The sequence below is a fragment of the Urocampus carinirostris genome, chromosome 10 (genome assembly GCF_059441175.1).
Source record: "Urocampus carinirostris isolate Australia breed hairy pipefish chromosome 10, RoL_Ucar_1.0, whole genome shotgun sequence".
Taxonomy (NCBI): Eukaryota; Metazoa; Chordata; class Actinopteri; order Syngnathiformes; family Syngnathidae; genus Urocampus; species Urocampus carinirostris.
This window is the reverse complement of record NC_142358.1, coordinates 5,435,090-5,459,257: the sequence shown is the minus strand read 5'-3', so window position 1 is coordinate 5,459,257 and position 24,168 is coordinate 5,435,090. Positions and strand designations below refer to the sequence as shown.

The 24,168-nt window shown below is 39.8% G+C and overlaps 1 protein-coding gene across 2 annotated transcripts in view; it reads left to right on the top strand.

Moving 5' to 3' along the window:
- Positions 1-24,168, top strand: part of yap1 (Yes1 associated transcriptional regulator) — a 58,168-nt gene that overhangs the window by 5,486 nt on the left and 28,514 nt on the right. For both annotated transcript variants that reach the window (XM_088346520.1, XM_088346518.1), the window contains exons 2-3: positions 181-416; positions 23,160-23,278. In XM_088346520.1, coding sequence (XP_088202646.1) covers positions 181-416; positions 23,160-23,278 — 355 coding nt within the window. The remainder of the gene's footprint in view (positions 1-180; positions 417-23,159; positions 23,279-24,168) is intronic.

The following is a 24,168-nucleotide window of genomic DNA, read 5'->3' as shown; positions in this document are numbered from 1 at the left end:
ACTGTTAAGTCAATCAAAATGCAGAATCCAATGCTCGATGAAAATCTGCTAAGAAGCAAATCTGCGATAAGTTAACCGCGGCACAGCGAGGGATTACTTTAAATTTTGTGTGTGACCATATGGGGCGCTTCTATGTTCAAATGACTGTGATAGAATAAAACAAAGTCTTTTTGTTTCCAGGCGAGCACGGATGCAGGCTCCGGTGGCACACTTACCCCGCACCACGTGCGTGCTCACTCCTCGCCTGCCTCCTTGCAAATGGGCGCCGTCTCCGGGGCCTCCTTGTCCGGCATGCCCCCGGCTGCCACATCCCCCCAGCACCTGCGACAGTCTTCCTATGAGATCCCCGACGATATGCCGCTGCCCCCTGGCTGGGAAATGGCCAAGACCGCCTCGGGACAGCGATACTTCCTCAAGTAAGACCCTCAACTTGCTTCTCAACCCAGAAAATATTCATATATTCCAGGCTGCAAGCTGCTACATTTTTCTTACATTTTAACTGCTGCGGCCTGAATTTAATTATTTTTTTCGTGAGGAGGATGGTCGCAAGGGTGTCAGCAGCTACTTCGGTTTTGTGCCCAGCCTTTCCCACAGATCTCCCTAGCTGCAATGCCTGTCGGGGCCCCATGTCGGCTCGGCCGGTGCATAGCAGCTGGCTCACAACTCATGCGGACCAGGAAAAAAAAATCCTCACATGTAATATCTTTCTGTGTAAATACGTCGAGCATACAAATACGCCTACACCGGGTAAAGTTTGGAAACATTTCTTCAAGAGAAATATGTGTTTTTGCCAACATTATGAGCAAAACTGAAGGTTTTGCATTAGGTACTTTATCCAATATTGACAACATACTCTCAATATTTCATCTTTTGCACCCACATATCTACCTGTCAATTCATACATCGGAATCGAAAAGCAGTGGAAGTTATTTATAAAAAACGCTACTATTCTCTCTCCGTATCATCGGCGTTAATGTCAGGTCCCTGGAGTCTCTTTTAATCCCCAAAGAATGATGATAAGCGAATACAAGATGCAGCCCTCCTTGTTTTTGTTTTTTTTTGCGCAGTATTCAATATTTGATGTGCTCAGTTTTGAAATCCTCCATTTTGAATGATCACATTATTGGAAAACACGTGACCTAGGCAAATTAGGGGAGGAGCTATCGGCTCAGCGTCTTTAAATCTGGTGCGACTCGTTTGAAGATGGAATTGAGATTTGCCCTTAAATTTGCGCATACAGCTTTTAATCAGGTGTGCTTTGTGATCCAGAATTTACGGTACACTTGTCTTTATTGTCATTAATCAAGGCGTAGTAAACAGTGTTTACGACGAGATTAGTGGAGCACTCCAGGTGTTATGATACAATCAACAGGTTATGTAATTTTTTTTTTTTTTTTTTTATTGTCAATGTCATTTATAATTTATGTACTCATGACAATCATATTGACTATTAATTGCCTGGAAGCTAAAAAAGAGACGGGTAATTGGTTTAATGTATTTGTTGGAGTGCTGCTCCCTGCGTATGCAAAAATGCCCTTGATGTTATATAAACTTTGCAAATTGTTTTTTTTTTGTAGAATACATAGCAGACATAACTGTCCAATTTCATATGCACTAGACACCGGAGATACAGAGTTACAGACTTAATGACATTTGCACAATAAATAAATCAGTAAATGTTTCTACTTTGTGGTTTACCTATCTTGTTGCCTTTTATGGCACACAACTCCCAGGGAAATTGAGGGATTACTGTATATAATAATAATATTTTCCACATTTTGTTTGGCAGCCCAGAATATTAATCCTGAGGCCGGCAGGCTGTAGTATGCCACTTCTGGACTAGTGCTAAGTGCATCCTACTACTGTACATGATGCTGACACTCTGGTGCAAGCCTTTTGCGGTACACAATGGCGGACAGTCCTGCCAGACGCCGTCAATTGCAGGTTATTACATTTAGCTAGCGAACAGGATGTGCCGTATGTAGCGTTCCTCAGGTTTCGTCAGGGAGACAAAAGCTCCACTGTAGTGGACTCAGCAGACAACTTTGCTAGCACCATCTGCTAACCTGTGACTCTGGACAGTAGAGACCACTTATCGTCCCAAAAGTAGCAAATTATATCAAGCTTCAAGCTAATAAAAATCGTAAATGTATCGTTGAAGAATTTGACCTCGTTAAAATCTACGATGCGTCATAGGGGGTGACCATTTTTCGTCCTGTGATAGTTTGAGAATGATGACACAGTCCCTCAGAGCTCAAGAAATGACCAATCACGGCACAGCTGTCGACTGGATTTGGTCATATGACGTTTAAAAACTGAGCTATATTTTGGTAGTGAATTTGTTGTCGATCAACAACATGTTGCAAAATGAGTGCCTCTTTCCATGGATGAAACATGCATTTTGCCGCTATTGATTTGAAGTAAAAGGGAATTATAAAGGCATTTAAAGACAAAAGGTTATTACAGAGTTAGTACAGAGACAAATGATCCACGCAAACTCTAGCCTTCTCACTAAAAAGCCTCACGTGTGTTGGTTGATTTCTCCGGGACATTCCCTTTTATTTTCTGCCCCCACGGCGAACATGCCACTGTTGTATCCATCCATATATAGTGTAAGTTTGCGCTTCTGGTGTGGCACGTACAACAAGGACAATAGAGCAAACACGCATGGTAATTTGTTGTTTTTGGTATGTCACATAATTGAAATCCTCTTATTTATTGTTGTTTAATTCTAAAACGTCTCACGTGTATTTTAGCTTCCAATGTATGCTTTCTGGTTTAAATTGCTATGATATAATGAAACAGTATCTCAGCACATTAACTTCAGTGTTTCACATAGCATTGGAGGATTATAATAGGCCACCAGGATTTAATTGGTTCATAAAGTTGTATTTTAAAAAAAAATTTTTTTAGATATACCCTATTTAATGGTATATAACGCTCACTTATGCATAGCGTGCACCCCTAATGTTTAATTAGAAATCGGTATGTCTCACTTTTTCTCCGCTCCATTTTCCTGTTGGATGTAACAGGAGTCGAACCCAGGTCACAGTGGTGAAAAGGCTGAATTCTAACCAATGAACCACTAATGGTATAGATGACATACGAAAAGGTAGTCAATTTGCAGTTTTTCCTTAAAAATGCATCAGACTGATGTGTTTTGAATTTAAAACATACAAAATATTGTTTCGGGGGACCATGTCCCCGGACCTTCCAAGACTGTCCACCCATCAGGGTCTCACTAAATTCAATGGGACATGTTGAACTCCAATATTATTATTGGTATCAGTTCCAAAGAAAAAAAACATACAGATTTTCGTTAGATACTGACTGTGAAACAGGGGGGCTGTACATCGGACACCGTGGTTAGCAGCACAGGATCTCCGCAGGGGACCGTTCTCTCTCCGTTCCTATTCATTCTATATACATCGGACTTTAAGTACAACTCTGAGTCCTGCCATGTGCAAAAGTTTGCCGATGACACTGCGATCGTGGGATGTATCAGAAACGGGCAGGAGGAGGAGTACAGGAAATTGATTCAGGACTTTGTCCGATGGAGCGACGCAAACCACCTGCACCTAAACACCACCAAGACCAGAGAGATGGTGGTGGACTTCAGGAGAACCAGAACTCACCCGGTTCCTGTAACCATCAAGGGAGAATGTGTAGAATTTGTCCAGACCTACAAATACCTGGGTGTGCAGCTGGACAACAAACTGGACTGGACTGCCAACACAGAAGCTCTATGTAGGAAAGGGCAAAGCCGACTTTACTTCCTCAGAAGGCTGGCCTCTTTCAACATCTGCAAAAAGCTCCTGAAAATATTCTATGAGACAGTAGTGGCAAGCGCCCTCTTCTATGCGGCAGCGTGTTGGGGAGGCAGCGTCAAGAAGAAGGATGCCTCTCGTCTCAATAAACTGGCTAGGAAAGCGAGCTCTGTTGTGGGCAAAGAGCTGGACAGCCTAACAACAGCAGCTGAGAGACAGGCACTGAAAAAGCTGAGGTCAATCATGGACAATCCATCGCATCCGCTTCACAGCATTATCTCCGGACAGAAGAGCAGTTTCAGTGACAGACTGCTGTCACTGTCTTGTACTACGGACAGACTGAAGAGATCTTTTCTTCCTCATGCCATGAGGCTCTTTAACTCCACCCGGCAGAGTAAAGGCCCACATTAAACCACACCACCTACATTGGATCTTACTGCATTATGTGTTCTGTGTAGCACTATTTAGTTAATCTATATAACATGCTAAAGTGGGCATTTGCACGCCACACTGGGTATTTGTATATTGTTTTCTTTTGGCTTTATTATTGTATTGTTCTCAGCTCAGGGATGCTGCTGGAAATGTGAATTTCCCTTAGGGGATGAATAAAGTATCTATCTATCTATCTATCTATCTAATCTTGAAAACACTACTTTTTTCTTGTTGTACATCAATCTTTTTAAGATGGTTCCAAAAACCTTTAATCGTAACTCGAAAAGGCGTCAGGTTTGAACGCAAGTGACCTACCGCTTCGCTGTTGATGACATAATCGTTCTGGAACAGCTCACGTTGACGCCGGAGGTCGGCCCTTCTCCAGTCTCTGGTGCAACAAATTTAACATAAAAGTGACTGCCCAAACACAACTCATTGCGATTTCTCATTGCGAAGATGAAAACAAGATTTTGCTGCCAAATGTTGAAACTGTTCACATCTGGGATCCATCTGCAGTGTTTCAAAAGAGTCTGAGTGCGTGTTTAAGATTGCGGGGGCGTCGGGATTGGAGACTACCAGGATCGCTGATAATAATTTAATTTGGTGGGATAAATGAAGGCTTGAGTTGTGTTCAAATCACTTGCGTGTACAGTAATTACAGCTTTTTTGCTGGCCTGCTTAGATCAATGGTGTGTACTTTTTTTCTTATGTTAGTTGGAAGAATGGAACATAGCACAAACATGTAATCAAAAATGTTATACAACAGTAAAAAAAAAAACGGAATTGCAGAATTAAAAAAAAAAAAAATACGGGATTAAAAGTTGCCGTTATACAGTAGACCAGGCATGTCCAAAGTCCAGCCCGGAGGCCTGTTACGGCCCATGATCAAATTTTACTGGCCCGTAGCTTATGTCATAACATTGATAACATGTGCCTTGTCAGTAATGTTGAGTGAAGTTTAAAATAAATTTAAAACATGCTGACTCCAATTAGCAAATTGGAAACAAACACTGTGAAAAGGTAAAGCAACTGGAAGCTGTTTTAATGGCAATGCAGCGCTTTTTCACGAGACACTGCGAGTCAAATGAAAATACGACAAAGGCGAGCTACGAGGTCGCGACGCTGATCACCAAGCACTGCAAACCTCTCACAGAATGTGAAATCATTAGAGACTGTTCAAAGAATGCCAGGCTGAATAATCGGCCCTCACACATTTTCAGCTTACCAAATGTGGTTTGGACACCCCTGCAGTAGACCACGGGCTACTACATTGTTCCGTTCTGAGATGGGGTTCGTGACCTGACATTTCATTTGGCAGGGGATATAAAGTGTGAAAACATAATCAGGCAGGGACATCGTAACCCGAAAATGTACTTCATTACAATATCACATTATTATTTCCTCCTTAGTATATCTGTGAGTGAACTCATACTCCTATGACTGATTACTCAAATAATCGATGCAATAGTTAGAAGGATAAATGATAAACTCACTGGTAAGTCTTCAAAGTAGAAACCCAACTTAGTTTTTGGCTTGCAAACCCCCCCAAGACGTCAGACAAGTGAAAGAAAATCACACATCACAGTGCCGACATCCGATCTGGAGCACAGAAGGCCTTGGGCTGCTGGAAAAGACACTCCCCTATTTATAAACAGGCCGCCTCTGACACCAAAGTGTTGAGCCCCGGCAGCGAAGCCCGCACGGGGAATATGTGGCGGCGAGGGGTTTTGGGGGTGGGGGTGTCAGTCGTATACGGTGGACAAACGACACGTCGGCTCACGTTTCGCTCATTTGTCTCCAGCCGCCGCATCAATCCGAGCAGGACTAGGAATTCCCGACCAGTTGTTTTTGAGTATTTTGTAGGACTACGGCTTGGTGGCTGATTGGCTTTGCAGTCATTTTAACCCTACGGATGTCAATGAAGAGTTGCCAGGGGTTGGAGGAAAAGGGTCAGTTACTGACCGGCTTCTGTGTCAGTTAAATGCAGGGCTGTGATTTTTCCGCTAATTGGCGGAATTCCGCTTTTTTTTATCTCCAAAAATAAAATTTTAAAATTTCCGATTTTTTAAGTGGTAAAAAATCCGATTTCGTCTCTACAGCATTCCATTTTAGTGTTTCCGTAACTGATTGGTTGAAGTCTCCGTGTTGACCAATAAACGCGCTTGTTATAAAGGCATAGGAGTATGCCATTGTTCATTTCTAACACGTTTTTGCCGGGTGTTTAAAGAAAGATGTCCGTGATCGAACGCAAAGATGCTCTGCGAGTTAAAGAAATTGATAAGATCGTAAAAAACAAGTTTCGATGGGACTGGTTAGAGAAGGAATTATCTACAAATGTTGGAAAGAAGACTGTGACGAATTTGTTCAGTGACTTTATTCGGAAGATCGATCGTGCCGGGAAAGCGCTTTGCATTTGGTGCCATGATACCATTGACTATGGTGGGAGAGGTTTCAAAGCTCTTGAAAGTCACGCAAAGAGCAAAAAACACGTGAAAGAACTCCAGTCAAGAACAACAAATTATTCCATCGCTGGAAGTTTCGGTGCCCAAACGAAAACTCCAAAACTTTACGGCCTCCATCCCTTATTGACATCACAATCGGAAGCGGTAATAGAGAGACGTGATCCACCCCAACAACCTGTACCAGTTGCTGATAGAGTCGTGAATTTTGAGGTAGGTGGCAAACTTTTCAAATTTATTTGACAGTTTTCCCCTTTTTTTCGAAAATATTATAACGTAATAAAAATGGCCATAAATATTTAACAATTACAATAATAGATTTTCATGTGTACATTACACCAACACTTTACTGTAGGGCCTATAATTATTGTATTTTCATTTATCAAATATTCGGATACGCTGCTATTAAAAAATAAATTATAACATTTAAAATATGATTTAGGAAATTTAAAAATATTATTAAGCCTATAAGTAATCAAAATTATTGTCAGTATTTATATTTTTTAAATTAAGTACTTGTATGATATTCTACCATGAACCCCAAAGCATGCAGAATGGACATAGCCACATACAGTTCTATCCAGACTGTGAAATATGCCCTAAGAGCAAGAAAGACCACCTCTGTCAGCCATTTTGGAAGGAAAGACATTCTGATGGATCCTGTGCAGTCCAAACTGCCTAAATCTGAGGACATCCTCCAAAAGGTAAAGGGAGGAGAAGGATGCACAAGCAGCTATGTTGTCTGCAAAACGAACAGAACTTGCTGTGAAACAGGACACCCAAATGAGCAAGGCTGCCTCAAGAAGAACCATCAAAGCTGCACAGAAGCAGGCTAGAAAGACCCATTCCAAAGCAATGAAGTCTGGGAGGAAGTAGTGTTTGTGTCATGTGAATGGATTGTGCTCAAGAATGAACACTTGTATATTTCTGTAAATATGTTGAATGTTTTAATGAGTAGAAAATAGAAAACAATATTTGTGATATTAAGTGATGTTAAAATTCATCTAGAATGTGACAGAAAATATAAATTTCAGAACTTTGAATTAATTTCATGTTTCTGCATGGCCAGTGATTTAGTAGTTCATTGTGTATGCACATGACTCCGACAGATAACATCTGCTATAACAAAGACATTTGTGGTATGTTCTAATATGAGTTACTTTTCATTTGGTCATGATACAATTATTTGTTCATGAAATTTGAACTCTTTATGTGTTAACTTAGTAATCACATTAGTTAGATATGATGATATTCTCAGTGATAGTTTTTAAAAGCAAAGGCAGTCCAATGTTTTTTAATGTGACTGATTTTGAGTTGAATTGAACTGTAATTTTATATGGGATAGTTCAATATACATTGAAAATTTATGCTGTTGTTTTGTCTATTCCTTTGTCATCTGAGTGCATTGAAAGTACATAAAAACACGCCCTACTTGTCCCCCCACCAGGGCACTGCCCTGGACCTAGCTGGGTGCCCGCAGCCCCCAGAACCCCGGCTAATTTTCAGATAATTTCACTTTGGTCAAATCACATCCCTGTAAATGGCAAGTTTGAGCTGAAAAGCTAGGAATGGTAGTTTTTCTTTTGTCTTGGGACTCAAACATGTCAGACTCATGAGGACATCCCTGAAAAGCAAGAAGATCCCCCAAAAATGTATTATTGCTTTGATTACCTTTTATTTCTATTTGGAGGTTATTTTATCCAAAATAATAATCTGTTGTTTAAAGGTGGTGTCTGTAACTTCAAATTATTTAACTAGCTGACACCATCTTCTGGCTGAAATCATCATTGCAGCCTAAGTTAAGTTCCTTTTGTTGCACGTGCAAGTAAAATGAAATTATTTGTGCTCAAATAAACTTCCTGTTTCATCTTTTTTGGAGTTTGGGTTGGCTTTTAAACTGTATTTGAATCAGTCATTTTCCTACTTTTACCATTATCATCCTAAAATAAATAAAAATTGCGAAATCACTCCAATTTTACAAGGCAGATTAAAAATTAAATTAATTCCAAACATTTCACTTGCGACAATTGTCATGCCCATAGATGATATCCCTGGTTTAATTGCCTTCTTACTTTTGAAAATACTCCTGATTGTTGATTGGTTATGGCCATGCAACTTTCAAGGGTAGTGATGTGTGTCCCTTTTTGTATTTTTAGATAATCGAAAGCTTCGTTTCCATGGTTATTATGTTGTTGTTTCTCTCATTTTTATCACAAGTCTTGGGACTCATAGCTAAAATTATACAGTATTGTATCACTCTAACTTGTTAAGTCTGTGTAATCTAATAATGATAAGAATAACGGTTTTCATGTTTTTGCTTCTTCTTTTAGTATCACTATAAGCCATGTGAACCATAGTGAATAAATAGATTTATATCCATAACTCAAAATCTTTATGAAGCCCACACATTTCTTAATTGAACAAAGAGAAAGGTATTGTGGGAGGGAATTCAGCCAACACCATATTAGCATCTTCATGATCCCGTGGTGCAAACCAATTATAGACCAGGATTTTTTGTATTACCTCAACCAATAGTAGACAGGCATCTTAGTGGAAGTCACTTGTCATTGGCACAAACGCAGCAAAGTTTACATTTTTGGGCATGCAAAATAATTTATTGCTGATGTCGTACAGTTGGTAAAATTCCGTAAAGAGGGGTAAAAAAACATCTTATTCCACATCTTAAAGTTAAAACGTCGCACTGTATCCCGTTTGTCTACTGTACTGAAATAAGTCATTGAGTATGTGAGATAATTTTGAGATTAAGACACTCCATTTAACTTTTTATTTTCACATTGACTCATATTTTGTAATTAAAAAGGACAGCTGGAGTTTACCCACATAACCACAGCAATCATTGGTAGCAAGGAGCAATTATGATGTTGACGCAGTTGCGCAATTGTTGCACGAGAAAGAAGAACACTTCCAATTTAAGGAGTGCTCCAACGTCAAAGTCTGTTGACCTTTCCTCCTCTTTATTCTAGCACTTTGCTGTGGCCTTTGATTTACAACATCAGGGAGGTTTGGTCACCTTGCTTCGTCGCTAGCTGGCTTGGGGGCCAGGGGTTGGAGGAAAAGGGTCTTCTGGGGGGCAGGGTCCAGGTCATAAACTAATGAAGGTTTCTAATTTAGACACACCAGCAAACTAGAAGGGGTAATCACTGTTTCCGGATGCTTATTAAATGCAGCTTTAAATGAGCTTTTAGTCCGTGGGAAGTCAGCCCTAAGCTGGGAGTGGGAGCCTTTGTAAGGGAGGGGGGTAGGAGTGCTTATTGTGCAGCCTCAGGGGCAGGTAGCGCCTTGCGTTTTTAGGTACTTTTCTTTTTCCCCAATCGGATTTTGAACATTTTATAGAGGGTGACCTTTCCCATGTCCATTTGTTGTTGTTTTTTTCTTTTTAAACTACACATACAATACAAATATTTTGTTCCATTCAATTATTTGTCCACCAACAATTAAAACGTTTGCTGTGTTTGATTTATTTACTGTATTTATTTGTTTATAACGCATCTTTCTTTTAAAATAGTAAATGGACTGCATTTATATATCATTTTACCTGTCGCTTCCGTAGTGTGTCTCCCTTGAATGCACACGCTACAGTGACCTCCAGTGGTGTAATATTATATACTGTTACTTTAAGGTATCACAAAATATTTACACGATAACCATTTTTTTATGTTTATTTCAGTATGTTAACAAGCACTCGGACTTCTTTGAATCCAAACCCTGCTCAGTGCACCCCAAGCTCGTAATTGGATTTTAGCCGGCGGCCATCGTGACCCCGCGGCTGCACAAATGGCGCCCGGGAAGTCGCGGCCGTGGGCTTGTGTGAAGAGATCATTTGGAGCAACTTTGTGTTTGACAAACTTTTGCTTTACTGACCACACACACACACACAGACAAGACCCTTCCTGTTCCAGCAGGGTGGCTGTCAGCTCAGCACACAAATGGGACTGTGAGAAAGTGGAGCTCGCTGTTTACCAAAGTCCTGATGTAACACCTCTGTCCCAGACATCAATGCCCCCACTGTCAGTTGAGGGCATCTCTGGCTTGGGAAGCAAATCTCTTCAGGTGGGATCGAGGTTTGCATTTTCCAAAAGAGCTGGGTCGATACCATCAAAAAGATTTTCAACACTTCAATATTTAAGTTGTGTTCTGAGTTCATTCAAAAAACGTTTGAGTTCAGCAGTTCCAAACTTCTGTCTTTAACAATAGACCGAAGAGGGTCACTTTTATTTTTTTAATTTTTTTTTGCTTAACAAATTCTTTTTACAGTAGACCCAGGGATACAATTTTTTTTTGTTTCGAGGTGGGTATTCCAAAAGGAATTTTCTGTATAGCGTGGGATAGAACTTATGTTCATTTGCCCCGAACCTTCAGTACCCTAGATTGAAATAACTACCCGCAGTACCTAACTTTTGTGTAATAGACATGCATATGATTGAATAGGCAGCATGGCGGAGCAGTGGTTAGCGCGTGTGCGGCACAGGTCTGATGTCATGAGATCGAACCTTCCTGTGTGGAGTTTACATATTCTCCCCGTGCTTGCGTGGGTTTCCTCCGGGCACTCCAGTTTCCTCCCACATTCCAAAACCATGAATGTCAGGTTAATTGGCTGGTCAAAATTGTCCCTAGGTGTGAATGAGCGAGTGGGTTGTCTGTCTCTGTGTGCCCTGCGACTGGCTGGCAACCAGTTCAGGGTGTCCCCTGCCCGCTGCCCGGAAATAGCTGGGATGGGCTCTAGCACCCCCGCGACCCTACTGAGGATAAGCGGTTCAGATAATGGGATTTTTAAATCGATATACATATAAAGCAAAAAAATGGTTATACCTTTTGAAGTACTGTAACGTTACCGTGGATTTAGTGGGTGGATTCAAAGGAGGGAAGAGGGAGCGTAATCAGATTAAAACTGATAATGAAACATACTCTGGCAATGATCAAGAGTTCATTACTTTAATTGTCTCCTTGTTTCTAATAATAGTTCAGATCGTCAATTCGTTACAGCCATGCAACTTAGCGAGGGTAGTGATTTGTATGCTCTCTACGAATTTTCTATAATTAAGTTTTCAATGTCATCATGTTTTTGTTCCTTTGGTATCACAGCAAGCCTTACAATTACTTTTACTGATAATAACAGTATTTTATTTAAATGAAAAAATGCACAATAACGCCATATTTTCTGCTACAAAAGAAAATGTTAATTGTTAGCATTATTTTTCTCATTTTACTTGAAAATATTGTTAAATAGTGTAAAGCACTTATTTTCTGCAAAAGGGGTTATTGTTTTTTCTTTTATGAATTACAATTTTAATATGATGCAGAAAATTAATTGAAGAACTAAAACAGTTTTTACTTGGATTTGAAACCATATTTGCTAGTGTGCGTCTAACTTGAGTTTTTTTTTATGCTAAAATACTACGAATACAAGATTAATCATGTGTAAGCTGATTCAGATTAGCCGCCAGATAAAATGTCGGCATTGTGCTATTTGCGTCTACTCAAAGGACGACTTGTTGTTGATAAAGTGATTGTGGAGGATGAAGTGAAGTCATGATTCCTCATCCTCACCCACGGGCACTCACGACCTATTCGCTTTGTCTCTTTTTCCACGCACCGTTTTCAGTTCAGTTATTATTAAAACGAACTGTTAAGATGTTTATTTGAGTTGTTATTGCAGCCATGTGCGGCTCACAAGTCTTGGGGCGAGACCCAATCGGGACTCTTGACATGTCCTTGACGGTCGTCCCACTTATCAAGGTGGCTTTTATTGTGCGGGTGTTATTTATAATGTGTTTTTTTTGGGGAGCGGGGCGAGGGGGGTACATAATCATAAGCGTACAAAACAATGGCTGGGTCACTGAGTTTCTTTCCATGGAAAAGGAACTTTATAATCTTATCCAGCTGATCCCAGTTTCCGGTCAGAAAGCTGAAAGAATAAATTACCGTATTTTCCGCGTTATAGGGCGCACCCCCAAAAAATAGTTTTTGGTCCTATATCTTCCATAGATAAGGCGCACCGGATTATAAGGCGCTGCAATGGGAACGTCGACAAAACAGTCAGATGATTCAGTCAAACTGATTACCCCCTTAACATTCCCAAAGCTTGCAAAGAAGCAAATACGTGTAGTAGACACGTGCGGATGCGGTGTCCGTGCGATGTCACTCAAATGCATCATTTCAAATATCATTCGGAAGGTTAAAGTCTTGGGATTCAAGAAATGCCAACCATTCCTTAGTTTCTATTTTCTTTTTCGCTCGCAACTTTACTGTGCATATGACAATAAACACTTGGAATTGAGTTTAATTCACTCAACTCATCACAGCAACATCAAGATCGCTCTAAAACAAGATACCGGGAAAATATAAAGCCGCATAGCTCACCTAAGTTCTCACGTTCAATAATGATACGCAATCATGGTCTTCTTACAACCGTGAGTGTAGTAAATCCAGGAGAGTAAAATGTTTACAAATACAGACTAATGAAACATGTTTCTTTATGGCGTAGTTTAGCAAGCTTGCTATTCAGTCATCTTTTTCGGCCAATTGCAGGGTTTGTTTTGGTCCTCTAGCCTATCCGAGGCTCCGAATAACTTCAGTCAATAGCGATCGATTTAACGGATGATTGACACATCTTAATCGGCCAATTGCAGGGTTTGTTTTGGCCCTCTAGCCAATCCGAGGCTCTGAATAACTTCAGCCAATAGCGATCGATTTAACGGATGATTGACACATCTTTTTCGGCCAATTGCAGGGTTTGTTTTGGCCCTCTAGCCAATCCGAGGCTCCGAATAACTTCAGCCAATAGCGATCGATTTGACTGATGATTGACACATCTTTTTCGGCCAATTGCAGGGTTTGTTTCGGCACTCTAGCCTATCCGAGGCTCCGAATAACTTTAGCCAATAGCGATCGATTCAAATGATGATTGACACATTGGTTAGCCAATGAAACGCCGGTATATAAATCCCAGCATACACCGCGGACTACTCCACGTTCGGGGGAAAATCGAGTCGGCGGCTGTTGCGTAAGTTGCGAGACCTTGCGATTTAATATTGAGCCATATATAAGGCGCACTGTATTATAAGGCGCATGGTCAGCTTTTGAAAAAAATTAAGACTTTTAGGTGCGCCTTAAAGTGCCGAAAATACGGTAGTCCTAGTGAAGACCCATAAATATGAAATTAATTCAATTTTGAAGTGAAATTGCATTATGGCGGGTGCTAGAAACATTAAAATACCAAAGTAGTATACAGTAAGCTTTACTTCTATGTGGAGTATAAGTTTATATGATGAAATTACATTATAAATAAATATACATGTAAAAATGAAATGTCATCTACCTTGGGTGTGATGTGACCTGAGCTGGTACAGTGAACCATATGGGTGGATGCAGAAGGGTAGAAGACAGCAGATAAAAAAAAACTGATTTTAAAACTTCCACTTGCGAGAATTGTACTGCCGTTTGAAGACTTCTTTGCTTTAATGGTCTCCCAATTTCTTATAATTGTCCCTATTGGATATGGCAGTGGTGGACAGACTATGGCTATTTCATCCATCCTGCCAAAGGAAAATGTTCCGAAAATAATGATAATTTGTATAAAATAGTTAAAAAGTAATTCTAATAAAAAATGTTTATTCGGCGCCACTCTTGTACCCGGTGTCCCCAACGTTCAAATAGCTGGCCACATTTTTATTTACATGCTAATCAATCATATATTTTATTTCTCAAGGTATTCATCAAATTTATAAAAAGAATTCTACGCTTGCTGTTTTGCATTTTGATGCATATGATCACTTTTAAATACTTTTCTCTAATTCTAAGCTTTTCAAAACCAATTTGATGAAATGGTTTATCTATAGACAAAAATGTACTCGTAAACGTCTGTATGTTTATTTGTTCAGAAATGCTTATCGTCACAGCTATTCCAAAAAGACTTTTCTACATTTTTGCCAAAAATAGAAATAGGCTCACGTTACCTCTTTCCCTGTTACATTGCCGAAGTTTCAGATTCGGGACTATATCTGTAAAAACCAAACAAATCTGTTTTTCTTTTTTCATTTTACCCATCCTGGCCCTTTTGCCCAATCTATTGACTTAATGCGACTGGCCGCTCAAAAAGTCTGCCCACCAATGGGTTATGGCCCTATTCTTTAATGAGGTTAATGATTTGTGTGCAATCCTTGTATTCTTTGACAAGCCTTATTTTCATGGTTATCATGCATCCATCCATCATTTGCGCCGCTTATCCACAGAAGGGTTTCGAGGTGCTGGAGCCCATCCCGGCCGTCTTAGGGAAGTGGGCAGGAGAAACCTTGAACTGGTTGCCAGCCAGTCACAGGGCACACATAGACAGACAAACTCACTTGCTCATTCACACCTAGGAAAAATTTGGACTGGCCAATTAACCTGACATGCATGTTTTTGAAATGCTGGAGGAAACCGGAGTGCCCAGAGGAAAGCCACGCAAGCACGGGGAGAACATACAAACTTTGCACAGGAAGGGTGGTAGCTAGATTTGATTCCATGACCTCAGAACAGTGCTGCGGACGCGCTAACCACTCAGTCGCCGTGCCGCCCGTTTTTGTATATATTTTTGTATATATTTTTGCTTCTCTCTTTAGCATATTTGCAAGTCTTGGGACCCATAGCTACACCAAATAAAGTTTGTTACAAGATATTCTTAACTGGACAAAGACAGAGAAATAGCGCGCTGAGAAAAGGCATTTATCTAATAGCTTATCGGCAAGTTGTGTTGCAAACCAATAGCAAACAAGCATTTTATATGATGTCGATCAATAGTAGAAAGGCATCTTAGAAACGTATCTGGTCAGGCACATGAACGCTGCAAAGCTTATACTTTTTTTTACTTTGTTTCTGGGCACGCAGAATAATATGTTATTGATGTCGTATATCAGGAAAATGTGGTAATGAGGGCCCAAAAAACGTTTACTACTCATGGTAAAGTGAAAACACCGTAAGGCATGGATCGAACCTATTTTGTTATGTCTTAAACTTGGATAGTTGTTTGCATTCCGTGTCGGAAATAAAGAATCCTGATGTAGAAGGGGTAGTGCGATTTGAGAAATTACCCCTCAGTAGCTTGCCCCAGGGTACAGTCTAAGAAGACTGTTGAAGCCAGTGCCCCAGGGTTGCACCAAGGGGGGGCGCATGTAATCAGGCTCCTAAGATGAGCACGATCACCTCGGCTCTGGTCTGAACGGGGTATGCCTGCTTGCCTTTCTATCAGCAGGACATCATGAAGAGAGATTATTGGGGCAACCTCTGTGACCCCATTGTGGCTTTAAGTTTCCCTTTGAAGAGGCGTTTGTTTCGACAAGACGCAGTTAAAGACTGCGGGTGTGTGGCTTTAGCGCTAATGATTCTCCCAACTTGAAATGGGTATTTGCAAGCCTAATGGGTCATTTCTTCAAGGTGCAAGTTAATCACATGTCATAAACACATCATGTTTAAGAAAACAATTGCCATTCGAAGACTTCAACTTTTTAATCAACAACTGCTAGTCAAGCTCATGTTCATAGCATATTTTGCTTGTTCTTGCAACATGAAATTTGCGATTAAAGTCAAGCTAAAGTAGTTAAGGAAATTATTTTCATCATGACCAAGAAAGCTGACAGCAAAGACTTTAGAGCATATCAAAATTCAGTAGACCCCGGGATACTACATGAATTTGTTTTGAGGTGGGAAATGCAAAGTGAAATTGTCATAGGAATGGTGATGAAAACCTGGTAACTAGCTAATTCCGTCCGAACGCCCGGTACCCCAAATAAAAATGTTAAAATAACAAGGTAGTACATAGGAAGTACTACTTATTTGTAATATTCACTCATATGATTACTTGCATTATAAATACATATACATATAAAATAAAAAAAGTAATTTACCTAGGCAGCATTGCGGCTGAGTAGTTAGCGCATCCGCGGCACAGTTCTGAGGTCTTGAGATCGAACCTTCCTGTGTGGGGTTTGCATGTTCTCCCTGTGCTTGCGTGGGTTTCCTCTGGGCACTCCGGTTTCCTCCCACAATCCAAAAACATGCATGTCAGGATAATTGGCTGGTCCAAATTTTCCCAGATGTGAATGAGCGAGTAAATTGGCTGTCTTTGTGTGCCCTGCGACTGGCTGGCAACCAGTTCAGGGGGTCCCCTGCTCACTGCCCAAAGATAGCTGGGATGGGCTCCAGCACCCCCGTGACCCTGCTAAGGATGAGCGGTGCAGATAATGGATGGATAATAGATAAAGTGGGGAAATTGATGTAAAGAGGGACATGCTAAATTGAAAACATTGTATGACAGGGGTGCCGTATTCCAAGGTCTAATGTGTCAAAATTACATTCAACTTGACTCAACCTAGCTAAAAGCCAATGACACAAACAGCTGATATTCAGGTCAAAGTTGTTGCGCTAGACGGTGTCGTGTCTTAGCGTTTAATGGTTTGCTGTAGGAGGTTGCCGACACCCAACCACAGCCGGGTAAAGACAACAGCTAGCAGTTGCGGCCGATGTTTTAATTTAAAGATCAGCAGCAATGCCTGGCAGCAACTGGAAGGCCAACCCCCACCTCAACAGTTGCCGTCCAGTTTTTTTTGTTTCGTCCACAGGAAGTAGGGTCTGGTTCAGACCATATCGAACTGGCGAAACAGATTATCCTTTAGTTTTACAGCCTGGTGATGAATTACCAGCGGCTTGTAACTCATTGACCCCCTTTGTGAGTTAGTAACTGTTCTCAACGCTGATAGTGATAAAATGTTGTTGATGTTTTCTAACTACTTTGATCTTTTTTCTCTGGTAACTATTTCAACAGAAGGTTCAATATGCTGCCTAAAAAGTACTTAATAAAAGGTAGATTTTATTTGTGTAGAAAAACTAAAGGCAGAGCTGGAAAACTTCACCATAACCAATCTAATCTCAATCTATTTCCAGGATAATTGAAATAACACTTTTTGCTTGAAAAATACATTTGGTAGATTTCTTTTTTTCCATTCAAACAATAATAAATTAAATATCGATGGATTTAAAAAAAAAAAAATTACTCTTCAAATAACCACTTGACAAACTAGTTGGACGATTGAGATAATGAACATAAGCAAATGTCAGAAATGATATTCTAAGAAGGTACGGGTTTGAATAAAAATGTCCAAAAAATGTACATCAATTGTATGTATACAATACAAAATATAAGAAAAAATAAAACAATTATTTTCCCAAAGAAAAAAGTTAAAAATATTGGTCGATGAGAAAATTAATTCTTATAGTTATAATAATGATCAGAAATAATAATGTTTTAAAATATTTTTTATAAAATACAAGAAAAAAAGATTCATTCATAATAAAGTAGAATAACTTCATTGCCTTATTTATTGCATGTATCGCGGTACAGGGGAAGTAATTTCATTTGTGCTGTATGTTGGGCATATAGTATATTTGAAAGTTGAAAAAATAAATCTATTTTTAGATATATTCTCAAAAATAATCAAAATATTCTAAAATGAAATGAATAACCCCTAATTGTGCAAAATTATCTGCCATTGGTACAAGACGGTCGAATTATTAAAAAATATATACATATTCATCAAATGTAACCAATTTACTGTATTGCCTCAATTTTCGTGGTCTATCCCTTGCATTACTACCCATAATAAGTAAGTTTCTTCAAAAGAGGAACTATATTTTTCTATTTGAACTGTAGCGCAAAAACACACACAGTTTCTCTCATCCGGAATATTTTTATGCTACAAAGTACTGTGGTACTTGTATTACAGAGACGAATAATACACTGAAACTACTTCTTACTTGCTAAAAAAAGCCTGTGTATTAGTTGATTTTTCTAGGACATTTGTTTTATTTCCTGCTTCTCATCAAAACTTCTCTTGGATGCATTTCTTCTTTTCACCTCCCCTTTATAATAAATGCCAGTTTCCATAGTGGGAAAGGGAGGTCATGCAAGTGAACCACAGCAACTCAGATGACCAATCGCTTTCCGAAGGGTAGCTTCCGCGGCTATTTTTTTTTCTCCCTTTTCTTCGTTGAATGTTGTATCTTGGCGCTCCCTGTGACCCCTCTTTATCAAGCGGGCCCCTCCGATCTGAGCAGTTCCAGCTACTTTGCGCTGATTTTGAGTGTGTGTGTGTGTGTGTGTTTGTGTGCGTGAGGGCCACGAGAGAGAAGGGAGGGAGGGGTTAGGTCGGGGATTTGGCAGTTCCTTTGATCAGTAAAGCATAAACAAGAGGGGGGCTTGAAAACTGGTTGTATTGTGCGGTGGAGGCTGGTTGGGGCTAAAGTAGGAGTGCTGAGTCAGGACCTTTTGCTTACATCCCCCACCCCCAACCCCGTACTTTGGGGCTGGGAATTCTGATCAGCAGGTCAGGACTAAGGCAGAGGTTAAAGGGAAACCCAATAGTCAAACTTGAACTGACATTTTAGCAAGGCAGGAAGCTGAATAATCTGGTTGATACATTAGTTTAGCCGTTGATTTGAATTTACCATATTTTCCGCACTGTAAGGCCTACTTGATTATGAGGCATACACCCCAAACATAGTCTTTTGTCATATGTTTTTCAGATATTAGGTTCACTGGGCTATAAGGCACATAGAACTAAAACTACAGTAAGAGCTACCGTATTCATTTGTGTATAACTGTTGCACATTTTATACATTTACATCATATATTAGTGCAATGATTCATCAGTCAAAAAGTGTCACTGGCCAAAATTGCAAAACACTATGCAACAGTAATTAAACCTGGGTTGCAGCGGTCACAGTGCCGAAACCTAACCAATAGAAACCACTCTTTGGTGTATCTTATAATAAATCTGACTTTGCGTTTATTTCTAACTTTCTGGGGGCCTTTATATTTTCCCCATTCGCTAACATTTGTCTCCGGCACACTGACTAAAACTAGTGCGATAATGCGATATGGGTTAATGCCTTTTCGTATATTATCTATGACACTGGCAGTGTAGTAGTTACAGCGCTCTCAACACTGCGACCGGGGTTACAGTTCTGTAGCATACACAGTTTTGCGATTTTGGTCAGCTAAGTTTTCGAATAAATACTGTATGCATTTCCAAATTTATCTAAAGTATTTACCGGTCTATAAGGCGCACTTTCAAATTTGTGGCCAATTTGGACTGTTTTTGATGGTGCACCTTGGTGTGCATAATAGTCCAAAATCTACGTTAATTAAAGTTCAAATAATATGAGGCTAGATAGGCATTATTTATAAAGTAGAGCTCGTTGAATGGCCGTAAATTGTTAGCATATAATGCAATTAAAAATGATGCATTGACATTAGAAGCAATATAGTGCAAAAGTAAGAATTAAGAAATGAAATACGCAAATACCTTTACTATACAAAGGCAAGATATTTTTGTTAAGCTTAAATTTTATTTTATCTTGATATAATCGCTTATTCAATTTTCCAGATACTAATATGGGGTGCTACTTTAGCATTAAGTCTTACTGTTTTATTCTTTAGAGATATTGTTGTCTTATCATGGATTAATTATTCCTGAGCTATTTTGTGTGAAGGGTTAACAAATGGCTAAAACACAAATTTTAGCTGTGAATTTGCAAGATCAACACTATTAATCTTCTTTATTGTGTTCTTTGCCTGCTCTGTAATCTAAATGTAGCATTTTGATTACATTTGTTAAAACCAAAACAAATACACCAGAAAAAGGCCCATTTTATTAGTCTCCTGGGGTGGCCATTTCCAGATTATCGTGAAAATGACATCACATTTTTTCAAGCTCAATTACAGCTGTCTTTCAGAAAACAGGTAAACATAGATTGTTTTTTCCAATAACAACTTTGTCATCTTTGGTGGACAGTATTTCACAATTATGGCCACTCTCTGGTGTATATATAAACAATATAAACACATGGTCACCAACATTGTGCCCTTAACGTCACCTGAGTAGCCTGCAATCCGGTTCTGATAATTGCTCTCGGGTGATTTTGATTTTCTTGGAAATTAGATTTCTATTTGGAATTGTTTTAGTGGTTGGCGGAGTTCCTCTTAGCTTTAGCAATCTTTGACATAATCATTGTCTTTAAAAAAATGTTTCATTCTTCCTGATTTTTTTGTTTAAATTACCCCATTTCATGTGTAAATCACTCAGTTGTTGGTTTGTTAGTTAGCAAGCCACGTTGTAAACATGCGAGTTGCGGCCTTCATGTAAACAAACTGCCACTTGTTTTGTTTGAGCGAGAGGCCGTCCCGACAAAACATGTGAATGGTGCGGGGGTTTAGGTCGTAGCTCAGTCTGCGCTTTTGTCGAGCAGGTGAAAGCTTTGTAAATGTGGCGCCAGATTGTTAAAGCCCCTGACACTCCACAGTGTCCGAGGGGGCTTCCAGGAAAAGGGGGCATGGGGTTGGGACCCCCTGCGTTGAGCCCTGGGACTGACCCTCCCTCAATAGCGAGGGTCCCGCTCGGTAGAGGAGGGCTTCCTGTATTAGCTTTCCATCTTAATCAAGCAACAAGTACCAACAAAGCACTAATTATCAATGCCTTCACAGAATGCGACACAATAACCCACCCCGGCCCCACACGACACCCACTGCAATCCTCCCTACAGCCCCCCCGGCTCCACCCCGGGCTGCCAGGCGAAGAGGAGCCGTAAAATTGAGGCAGCAGCATTGTTCCGCCCTTGGCTTGTTGCTTTCAAAGCTTTCAGGCTGTCGCCTCACCTGAGGCTGCTGACGTGAAATGGAAATCTCAATTTAAAACAATGAGAACGTTGATAATCTGATTGGAATATCGCCAGTATTCCAATAATGTGAAGCCTTGTAAACACACACAATAATCCGATTAAGGTCCGACTGCGGGTACTCTGATTGCAATAATTGGGTTAGTCTTTTTATTTTACTTTCATAGATTGCTTGTTCACAAGCAGTTTTCACCGTGCAGGATATTTATACTGCAGCGCAGTGTGGGACGTGTAGTACAGACAAGAAAAAACACTCAAACTCTGGATATGTAAAAAGAAGAAAATTTAGACTATATAAAAAAATATCAAAGCAACACAAACTCTTATAGTCTTTCCAATAGAAAATTGCAAGACCCTGGTGGGTGGACATTCTAGGGGGTCCTGCTCCCTCAGAAGAAAACGTTGTACTTTTGAATTTCAAACGCACAGATGTAGTGCATTTTTAGAGCGTAACCAAGACGCTAGATATATAATGAATGTGTACCCTTGTAAACTATTGAACCATAAATACATGTGTTACAAAAGGCAATGTCACAGCAAACAAGACACACTCACAAAGCATGGTGAACAAGACAGGAGTTTAATGAAAACATTTTTTGCTCGTCATCTCTTTAAACTAAAAATAACTAGTGTTATTCCGATGCAGATGCTGTACTATTTTTAGCTGTCGTATCGGAGAGTAAACGGACCCAAATCACTGATATAAATTTCAAATTTTAATTAAATCTAATACTCATATTGGTGATTTAGTAAATTTAGGCCCATTAAATGTAAGTACTGCTGCTTTTGTGACATTAGCAGAGACACAATGCTGATTCTTTTTCTGATGGTTTACAGGAGGTTAACGTAACAAGCATCTGATGAGCTACATTTATGGCTAGCAAAGCGTTTTCCTGCTCTCAGTGAGTTTTTCTAATTGCTTGGAATAGCAGTGCAACGTTAAAACGAATTCTGTTGAACTTGTCGGCGGTTTTGGGGCAGGGTTTCTTCGTGTAATGCTAGCGCTGAACCTTTTTTTCTGGTTGCAGAGAGTTGAAAAGTGTTCAGCTAGGGGAAAATGTGACTTTTGTCAATGTCACATTTTACCCAGCCATCTAGTCACAGTGCAGGCGGGGTAGGAGAAACACTCCAAATACATAGCATAAATTCGCACCATGGCGTTTGCGATCATTTACTTTTTACAGTGAGGAATCAAAAAGTTATTTTGTTTAACATCAAATGTGTATAAATTAAAAATTATGACTATTTTTTTTATTAATAGTTTATGGGGGACCAAATAAACCCTGGCGGCCTGCCAGAATCTCCCTATTTTTGGTAAACTTGTATCATCTAAAAAACACACATTTCAATATCAAAATTACGTTCCCTTATAAAAAAATCGTTTTGTGCATTTTTGCACTTTTTATTCATGGAAAGAAACAAAAAAGGACAAAATTCATTTTAGAATAGCAATGTAAGTGTATTCCACGTCAAGTTTTAAGGAAGCTCTACCATGTGTTGATTACTGTTGCTGACAAATCCTATTCGACTATAAAGGCTTCATTCTCGTCAGACCACTCACCTCTTTCTGTCAGTGTTTCCACACTGCCCATTTTGCAGAGAACTAAAGTCATGTTTTTGTAAGCCTGTTATGGACACTGGCTCTATCATTGTTTAGTTTAAAGCTCTGCAACTGACTCATCAGTTCCTGCCTCTGCTCCTTCACATTAGGCCCACCTATGCTTTCAAGCTTCCCCCAAACTTATTGTCTTTATCTTTCTTTGTCTCATTGCAGCCACATTGATCAGACCACCACTTGGCAGGACCCCCGCAAGGCCCTGCTCCAGATGAACCAGGCTCCCCCGCCCAGTACAGTGCCGGTCCAGCAGCAGAACCTGATGAACCCGGCCAGCGGTTTGTTTGCCCACCTCCTATTTTTAGTTTACAGTAGAGTCCCAGGGAACATTATTTCATTTGGATGTTGGGATTGTGAGGTGAAATTTTCTTCTTGCAGGAGAAGGAAACCTATTGTAATTTTCTAATACCTTCGGAACCCTTGGTACCTCATGTAAAAACAATACAGACGCTCCCCTACTTACGACCATTTGACTTACGAAAAACGGCAGACACATTTTTTTGGGATGTTGAAAAATATCCTGACATTGCTGGAAGTTAGATTTTGTATTGTGTTCACCTTTTCCGTGTAGAGGACAGCACTGTAGTGCTTCTTTCAGCTGTGTGGTGCTGTGAATGGTCACCCAGCATCCTCCCCGAAGAAGAAATCCGGCTTCTACTTCCTAGTTTGTGTGTAATCATACCACGTGTACTGTAGTTCTAGCGCGCTAAGAACTTTGACATTTTTCTTGTTTTATATCTCGTGCATCCATTCAATTTGGTTGGTCTACAGTGTAAAGACGAGGCGAGACGTTTCTTTTAATTTTAATTTACATGTGTATGAGCGAATACAATTTTAGTGGCTCCCTAGAGATTTTTCTGAAATGTTTGAAAATGGTAAAGGATGGGAGAGGGAATTTTATAAATATGTTTTTTGTGTGATGGTTTTCTTTGGAATAAGTATTAAACATTAAGTAACTAAATTGTATGCATGAATTACCTTACTTTTTCATTTAAAAATGCTTTGAAAAGGCTTTTACTTTTTTACGGCCATGGACATATTCATTTTTTTGTTCGGTGATCCGTTACGGCTGTTTCAAAATTCTGTGTTCTCGACTTATGGTATTACAACATAAATTTAAAAAATATTATGACGTAACTATATAAGCTACCCTATCCAAACATTACTA